Genomic DNA, 9,451 nt, shown 5'->3' with positions numbered 1-9,451 from the left:
CTGATTCAAAAAAATCTGTCTGTTCCCAACTCAGATCAGGGTAGACCTGACACTACACTAAATCCATAGGAAAGACAATTTTTAACCTAGGAACCCTTAGTATTAGAGCAGCAAAAAAAGCTAACAAGCTATTTATCTGTCACATCTTCCAGGTGTGTTGAACAGTTGTAGAATACCTGACAACTAAGCTAAATAAATCCCCAGTAAAGGAGATACATACTGAGATAAAATGCCTTCCAGTGCTGAAGGAACTTTCCATTAGTGAAATCTGAGCACTTCATTTTCTGGAAGAGAACCAGTAACCATGTCCTCACATTTACTTTCAGAAAATGACCTTTTAAAGTAAAAACAGCTGCCTGTAAAAAGTTTTTTTTATATCACAGAAATTACAGACTTTAGTGCTCACTTAGATGAATCAACGAAGAACTGCACAACTAGACTTTTTCTGAAAAATCCAAGTGGCTGGTAAAAACATGGCTCAACTGATGCTATTAGTTGCTTAATATTCAGGATTTCATGCACAATAACACACAAGTATTCCACAAAAACTGACCAAGGAAGCTTCTTCACCTTGAGTACAGCTGGTCGAAACTGAGTCATCTGATCTGTTCAGGATGGTCATGTAAATTTATAATTAAGATGGAGTTTTAAATAACAATGCAATATAAAAATGCTATTATAGCACCATGACATATACCTTCATACTTCCTAATCATGGCTAAGTTACAAGTTTGGGGAAAAAAAATTAGTTCAACTCATACACAACCAACTCAATACAAAGCAAATTATAGCATATGAAACAAAAACTCTTAAAAGAACATTTTATTATACCTGTATTTTAGGGTTTTTCCAGGAAAATCCAAATTTGCTTCTCCATATGCAAGGTGTATACTTTCATTGTCCCCTGTCTGAAGCATTCTCTCTGCTTCCTGTACATTCCAAGTAAAAAGTTGATAAAATTACTCATGCAGCAGAAATCAAAAAAGTACATTATGCTGACAATCTTCACAGGGGTAAGAGGCATTTCCTTGGAGGTACTGGAGTTGAATGCAAGAGACATCGTTTAAGACCTTTTTTTTCCCAGAAGTATTTTATCCAGGTAGAGGGAAAGGGGGAATGGGGAAGGAGGGTGCTACAAGTTTTGTAAGGAATTCAGCTGGCTGGTGCACAGTTAGGTGAGACTTTCCTGAAGAAGTTATACAAGCTGTATCACTATATTGCTGGTAACTAGCAGTTGGTTTTAACTGCAGCTCTGCAAGCACACACAAGCAAAATGGCCCCGATATGATGAATGGTTTTGTGATTAATTTCAGCAGGGTAAAGATCCCTACTCCACTGCTTTTCTCTCCCACCCACACCCAACTTCTAACCTGACAAAAGACAAAGAAAACATTTTGTGCTAAAAACTGCTTGTTTTCCACTTCACTTGCTAATTTTAATCACAAATTAAGAGTTATAGTTCATAATAACATCACTGAAGCTGTGTCTTTTCCTTAACTTAATTGCCAGCAGCAGTTCCTCTAGCATTAAATCTTACTAGCAAAGCATTTTAATATGTGTATTTGGTATATAAGGTCATATGTTCAGGCCACTTAAAATTATTTTAAGTCTCATTAAGTATTTTCTAGTAATTTTCAAGGTGCTTAGTTTGATTGCTTTCACACTTACTGCTTTCTCTTTTTTCTTTTTGTCATCTTCTTTCTTCTTTTTACTTTCTGGCATAAGATCATCAAGCCAGCTAAGCTCTCTTTTGGTGAAACATAAATCCATGAGCTTGCGAATAAACACTAATGCTAGAACCTTAAGGGAAATGGAATTCAGAAATGGAGTAATTTATATTAAACTAGTTAAATGGACAAAAATGCACACATACTTTCAGTACATTCAGAATCTTTACTGAAGCCTTTTCTTGTAGTACCTGTTTTATCTCACTACAAAGTTATATTACTTCCACTTATCAATAGCTATTCCCAACTGAATTGGTTATTTTCAGGAAATCAGAAGTCTTGGGTTTCAAAAGTGAACAACTTGTACTGGGGGTTCTTTTGTTTCTTTCCCCTTCCCTCCTTTCTAAAGGCAGTAAGTATGTTCTGCAGGGATCCCGAATGATGCACGTACTCTTGGAAAATTATTAACTTGTAAAAGAGATAACTTACCATCATAGGGAAAACAACAGCAGCTGCAGAGGCTTTAATCACCCACAACAAAACTAAACAAGTGAGCTGAACAACGGTAAAGATATGGACCTTCCAGAGTGGCACATAACGTAGATAAATCAGGTCGGGTTGATGTTTGGCTGGCATTCCAAACAGTTTTATACGGTCAAAAAACTGCATTGAAAAATGAAATTATCCTTCAGTTAATTATTTTCTTCCCCTCCATAAGGAAACAAACACTTTTACGGGACTCTAGAAAAATAAATTAATCCCAAATAAAATACTAGTGAAGGGCACTGAGCATTCAAGGGGGTGGGGCTGGGGCTGTTTTGTCAGGTTTTTTCCCACATCTCATTACTACTACAACATTTCAGAGTATGTCAGAAAATTTGTTTCTCAGCTACACTACTGAAATAAATTCAAAAGAACTGAGAAGGCACAACACCGTAAGAACAAATATCTGAACGTGACACTCGGAAAATTATACTACATACTATTCACACAATAAGAGCTAAATTTACTATTGCTCACATAAGCAATGTGTTACAGTTTCCTTTTCAATTAAGTGTTAAACGAAAGCAAAATGCTCATTAAAATGAGACATTACCTGAATGCCTTTTAATGAAGATACTCCCATGTAAAGAAAGACACCATATAAAACCGGCATCGGAATAAACTGAGGAGGAAAAAACCACCCACACAGTTATTTGTTGAATCAACCTGGCATAATATAGCCGTTTGCATTAGGAAAGACATGGACCATGTTATTTTTTACTTTACATTTTACTTAAGTGTCATCTGTAAAAGCAAAGGCTCTTTATTTATAGAGAAAATACACACATCATTGAGGGGGAAAAAATCTAGAACTAACAAGGCTATCACCAGGATTAAAAAAGCAGTTCAGTCTTGACTGCCCATTCATTCAATTTTCTAGGTTGGAACCAAGACTTCTATTAATGCTAATTAAGCTGTTCTATATTTCTATCTGATAGGAAATGCATTGAGACTATCAACATCATGAAATTGCCACACAAAGTTTTACTTTTGATCACTAATCTTGCATTTCTGGAGCAGATGAAACAAAAAACCCATCATACCTACTGAACCATGAAAATCCTCTAATTATTCAGGGCTAAATTTTGCTCCAATAAGATCAGTTTAAATCTTACTAAGATAATCAAGTTGTCCACTGATTTCAGTGGCACATGCATCAAACCTCTGTAGTCTACACAAAGCAAGCAAAGCTTTCTTTGCTCCTGAATTAATGAAATTCCTGTGTAAAGAACAGCCAAGATACAACTCAAAATTCTTAATAAAAACTGCTGCTATTAAGCATGAACAGAAGCCTTTACTGAAGCTTAAACAGTGTGGAATAAAACTATGTGTTAGGGATTCATTACTTCATATATATGTGTGTGTATATATATATATATAGATATAAAAGCTAGTGTCTTCACTGTAAGCTCCATAATTTGACACACTACTACTTTATTTATGTTAACTTCTACTGCATTAAATTAGTATAAATCCATACATGGAACAAAAGCACAGCCACCTACAACTGCAAGACTTTGTTCCCCTCCTTCTTTTGAACAACAAACATTCACACTGAAAAATGTTTCATAAAGAGCAAATAGTAATAACTCCATTTCTATTATCCTTGGTTCCTTAAAAAAAAAAGTATTAGTTTCTAAGAATCAGCTGTTAAAACGTGGGGTGAACATCTAGCTTCAGCAGTCAGCACCATTATATTTTTATTTTGAGCAACAGAAAATCTATTTCAATATTTCTGCTTCTGATGCTGATAATTTAATTACACAGCTGAGCTCTTGGTAGCTTTTAAACCAGAGATTGTCAAATCCGAATACTCATTTTAATAACTGCTGCCTTACTGTTTTCAGACCTTTACATTCTTTAACACATACATACAGTCAACTATCAAGAATTGATAATATGTACCTCTAATTACTTAACCATAGCTGTGTGTTCTTAAGTTTATTTCTTCCCATTATCTAAACTTAAACAGCCTTTAGAAGCTACTTTTTTGTGAAATGACTTGTGGTCTGTCTTTAAATAGACTTTTACAAAGTGCTTTAAAGGCATTAGCAATTATGCAATTTATGCCATATCTGCTATTTTGGCAACAAAAAAACCAGTTTTTAAATTTCTCCTTTTAACTACTGGATTTGAACCAACAAAGCAGAAGTTGAACAGGTTTTACTCAAATCTGAGCAAAAAGCCAGCTGAACTTATTGGTTTTCTTCCAATGAAGTCTTCAGAAGGGCACTATAGCTATAAACTAAGAGGCAAAGCGTACACTGAGGCCACAATATGACCGGCAAAAATCTCTACTACACTGTGATGATGCATAAGATAATCTTAACACTTTAAACATCAAAGGAAGTTTAATAAGCTGAAGATAAGAATGAGAAGTGAACAATGTCAATTCTCATGATCACTTTTTAAACCAGATGTTTCTGTTTCTTCTATTATACTACTTCTGTTCAAGTAACTTTGTATTTTTATCACACTCCTTTTGTCTCTCCATTTGTGCACTCACATGAAAACTACAGAACTATTGTAGGTAACATGGACTTGAGAAACTAAAAAATAGCTAGCAAGAAAATGAGGTAACATGGGCAAAGGTTGCGTTCCTCACTACTCACTACATTTCTAGCCTGCTCAGATTTCATTTTCTTACATCTCCCCTCATCGTTTCTATTCAGCCAACACCTGCTTTTAAAAAGGCAATTTGAGAATGAGTCTAGGCATATTTTACTTAACATAATAAAACTTCCTAACATGAAATGCTAAATCACAATACCAAAATCAAAAGCACAACAACAACAACAAAAAAAGTATTTTTGAAAAAATGTCTTTTACCTTTAACACAGAGGTCATGAACACTGACAGTCCCATCAGGACAAAAATCATCAATCCCGTCACTCGCTGCTCCCGGATTCCCAAAAACTTTGGTTGCTCTCCTGGTGCTGAGCATTCAGATTCAACTTTCAGGCTGTTAACATGACTTATAGACAGGACAGTCGCAGCAACAAACCATGGTAAACCCATAATAGAACATATTCCCAACATAACACCAACCATGAGCAGATCAAGATGATAACCACAGCCTTTCTGTAAAATTAAATGAACAAATAATTTCATAAGCTTTCTATTTATTTGATACCATATTTATAACTTAGCTGGTAAATAATAGATAACTACAAAAGTTAAGATACTTTGAGTGTGTCCACAAAATTATTAGTAGCTGCTGGTAATGTTTCACAGACTTGCAGAATGAATCCTATTTAAAATAAACTCAACTTACACAACATTATAGAGTTTTGTGAAAATTACTTTTACCTTCAGTTTATGCTCCTTCCTGTTTATAATAACAGCTGTTATTTGTTGATCCATGAAAATGAGAATGGTACACAGTAATGCAGGAACAGCAGCTACCAAGAGTGTCCACCAAGGATTGCTCCCAAGGGGATCTATGAACCATCCTCGGTCTTTTCTAGTGGGCTGAAAAAACAAAGTATCAACAATAAGAATTAAATGACTAAGATAAAAATGCAGATTTTATTGCTACAAACAGCTGCAATGAACAGACCAACGGTCTCTTAAATATGTTTTAAGATTTTTTTTCCAATGCTTTTGACCGAAAGACTGATTTAGCTGTTACATGTGAGTGTGACATTTACATGGAAAAAAATTAACACACATCCATTCCATTCTTTCCTTTCTGCACATTTGCACAAAAGAATGTTTCCTTTTCAGTGATATTATAATACAAAGCACAGTATCTTCTGTCAGATAAGACATACATCCAAGACAAAAAAGGTAAATTACTTCATCAACTACATTGTAAGTAAAAAAGATAAACTTAGGTTTCTATAGAATTCCATTGTTCTACTGTCCATGAAACGGCAAACATTTAAAAAGTTAAGTTTTTAAAAATATTCTATTCCTTACTTCAAATTTCTCTGGAACATGAAGCTTAGGAGAAGGTACCCCCACAAGATAGTCAATCAAAACCATGATAACTATGGTCAGAAATACCGCAAAGTCACTGATGGTAGAACGTACCTATAAAGAAAAGACTTGTGGTAACTCTTGCTTTTTCATCATTATAATTTGAAGGTATACAAAGACAATTTACTCCCCTATGAATAGTGAAGTCTTTTTATATTATACTATACCACTGAACATTATATCTATTTTATCTTTTTATTTCAAAATTTAAGCTGCAGGACAGCATAGCATGAAGTTGCACAAGGTAAGTAATTCTTCTGTACAACTGTTCATCCAATTATCTAATTTAAAATTATTTGCTGCAAGCAGCAAATTACTTAAAATAACTCCTTCCTCATCTTCCTGTCCTCTCAAGCCTACTAGGAGGTTGGGCCACCACAGCTGGAATCTTGTAGCTTAATTCAACAACAACACTGAATTGTTCTGAAATCTTTATACATTTGATATTTTTACAGATACGGGGATAATTTGCAACAGATTCAGGTTATCGAAGGTGATTTTATTAAACATCAGATACACACTGTAGGAATGAGCTGAGGTTTAGAGAAGATCTAACCACTTTATTTTGGCTAGCAGAAGTAAGTTGTATAAATCAGTCCAAGGATAATCATTATCTTAGCCTCTACTAGAAACAGTAATCCCCTAAGGAACCGCGCACAACCCTTCATAAGTCAGCAGGTTGAGAAAAGCAACCAATTGTTCTGTACAGCTAGGTGAGGAAGACAGCAGCAACATTATCTCTCCAAATGATACCTGGCAATACCCATCAATATGGGGAGACAGACTGCTTAGGTCTGCTAATGTTTAGAACATCCTGTTGTAACTACAGGAAAATAGAGAGTAAACACTGAATTTTCAGCAGTCAATGTATTTATTTACTCCAATGTCTTCATTTTCAGAATTATTAGCTCATTTTCTGGTTTTAATGTCTTTTTCTGCATTAAAATAAATCTCTCAATAAAAAGTTCTGAAACAAAATAAAAACTTCAACATCGTTAAATTATACGAATGTATTTATCACAAGATCACTATAGTCTCTCATCAGAATTACCTTAGTTGGGAAATAGCGTTTGGTCTTGAATTGCTTAAGGAAAGAGGAGAGGAAAAATGTTGTAAAGAATAATATGACAGACCAGAAGAGAACATCTGGAATATATGGTCCATGATGGCCACAAGCTGATCCACGAAATACACCATGAAATTTTAAACATTCCTGCAAAGAGAAAAACTCCTTAAATTTCTATGCTTTATTCATTTAGTACGTTCATGCTAACTTGTATTAATCAAGACTGGTACTATGTGGGTGTTTATTTTTTATATATACATACACACACACACACACGTGTGTATATGTGTGCATACACACACACACGTGTGTATATGTGTGCATACACACACACACACGTGTGTATATGTGTGCATACACACACACACACACGTAGCTTTTAGATACTCACAGAAACTGTAAGGTTACTCCATGCTATATTTTCCACAGACTTATTCATACTCCTCCAGACCTTCAAAGTTTCATTGCTGGCTTTCTCAGGCTCAGAACACACACATCTGAAGGGCAGAAAAATAATTTACATGCTTTCAAGCCTTACGTTCCAAAATGCATCAATTTGCAGTAATTTCAAAAATCCTAAGGAGTTTGAACCAGAGTTTAGCCTAATCTTCTAGGAAAGAAACAGAGTACAAGACTCCTCCTTACATGACATGAACTAGGATTACTGGTGGAGGGGGAGATGAAGAACCAAAGAAGCAACGGCTCAGGAGGTTTGACAGATTGGAACAAAAAAACCAAACTACGTATTTTAAAGAATGAGAAGCAGGCAAAATGTTAACTTAACTATATGATTGATCTGCCGGGGTTTAAATAGAATGACACCTGAAAAATACAATTAAACAGATAACACATGCAGACTTCTACATAACGTGAATAAAAAGATGATGATAAAAATCCAAATGACATCACCTTCGAACAATCCTATGCTAACATATTTTGTATTATTTTTAAGGATTTCTACAAAATTGGACTAACTTGGCGTAAATAGTTTTCTACAGCTGTGTACAAATTAAGGGTTTTTTTCTATAAAGCATAACATCCCAGAATGATTCAAACTTCAATTAGTCCTATGGTACACCAACAAAAGAGAAAACAGAGACCGAAACTATTACATTTTTAAAAGTTGGTGTAGATGACAGTTTCAGCAACTCCTTTTCAAACCAGGCATGTCATTAGCCTCTAGATGTTTCCAAGTCTTTTCTAAAATGCTGGTAGAGTTAACCATTTATCTTGCACTTAGCATGTCTTTTGATCTACACATAACCAAAACTGGTCACCCTGAATTCAGACACCATTTTTGAGTATGTAGTGGGCTAACTGAAGATATAAATGCATAAATTGCTCAGATTTAAAGCAACTGCATACATGCATTTTTAATAAGTTTTTGAAGAAGTAAAAGTGCCCCTCCCTAATGCAATGGTTTGCAAACTTGGGCTGCAGAATCCTTTCTGTCTGACAGGTTGACAGGAATGCATCAGTTAAAAAAAAAAACCCAACACACTGAATATTGATTTAATGGCATGTTTTTAAATAACACTATTCAAGCACACCAAACCATAAGCTTAACCTCTAAGCATTTATGTAGAAGAGAAATAGATAATAAGCAAGAAAAAAGTATTTTTCTATGAGATTCATCAAGACACTGAAAAACAAAGAATCATGGAAGGGCAAACTTGCATCCTAATAGCATGAAGGTAAAGGAGGAAAAAGCACTAAATACGCATGGACAAAAAGAATCTAGATTTGTGAAGCACAATGTCTAGGGAACTTCACCAAAAAAAGTAGCAAATATACTTTTTTTTTTTATAACAGAATACTAAAGAAACAGCAAGAGGAAACAGGAGAATACTGGAAAGCAGTAATTCCTATAAGGTAGATGCAAACAGAGTAACTTAAGAAATCTCAGAAGAGAAAGGAATTGCAACACTAAGTATGATGAGACGAAAAGAAAGCATCTTTAGTTGTTGGTCAAGACAGCGACACAAACAAGCACCCCAAAGGAAGACCAAGAGGCAAACTTCTCAACAAAAGCAATTAAGATAAAGATTGACACCGAGCGCAGGTAAGTGGAAATCCACAAAGAAAAAGATGAAACAGAACAGAAGAGTATTTGAGGCTGTCTTCTGGCTCACTTAGCTGAAGATGCGTATTCCACACCCTCTTCCCCTCTTCCCCATTGGGGGAGCAGAGGTTT

The 9,451-nt window shown here is 35.0% G+C and overlaps 1 protein-coding gene across 1 annotated transcript in view; it reads right to left on the bottom strand.

Moving 5' to 3' along the window:
• The window catches only part of LOC104469706 (sodium bicarbonate cotransporter 3-like), a gene marked incomplete at both ends in the record, with an annotated part of 8,826 nt that extends 1,072 nt beyond the window's left edge, over nucleotides 1–7,754 (bottom strand). Inside the window, 9 exons of the mRNA XM_010084310.1 lie at nucleotides 832–929; nucleotides 1,669–1,800; nucleotides 2,157–2,330; nucleotides 2,764–2,832; nucleotides 5,040–5,291; nucleotides 5,520–5,681; nucleotides 6,132–6,245; nucleotides 7,243–7,404; nucleotides 7,649–7,754. Of these exons, the coding sequence (XP_010082612.1) occupies nucleotides 832–929; nucleotides 1,669–1,800; nucleotides 2,157–2,330; nucleotides 2,764–2,832; nucleotides 5,040–5,291; nucleotides 5,520–5,681; nucleotides 6,132–6,245; nucleotides 7,243–7,404; nucleotides 7,649–7,754 (1,269 nt within the window). The remainder of the gene's footprint in view (nucleotides 1–831; nucleotides 930–1,668; nucleotides 1,801–2,156; nucleotides 2,331–2,763; nucleotides 2,833–5,039; nucleotides 5,292–5,519; nucleotides 5,682–6,131; nucleotides 6,246–7,242; nucleotides 7,405–7,648) is intronic.
• Between the last annotated feature and the right edge of the window lie 1,697 nt (nucleotides 7,755–9,451).

The sequence above is a fragment of the Pterocles gutturalis genome, unplaced genomic scaffold (genome assembly GCF_000699245.1).
Source record: "Pterocles gutturalis isolate BGI_N339 unplaced genomic scaffold, ASM69924v1 scaffold41555, whole genome shotgun sequence".
Lineage (NCBI taxonomy): Eukaryota > Metazoa > Chordata > Aves > Pterocliformes > Pteroclidae > Pterocles > Pterocles gutturalis.
This window is presented reverse-complemented; position numbering and strand designations above follow the sequence as displayed.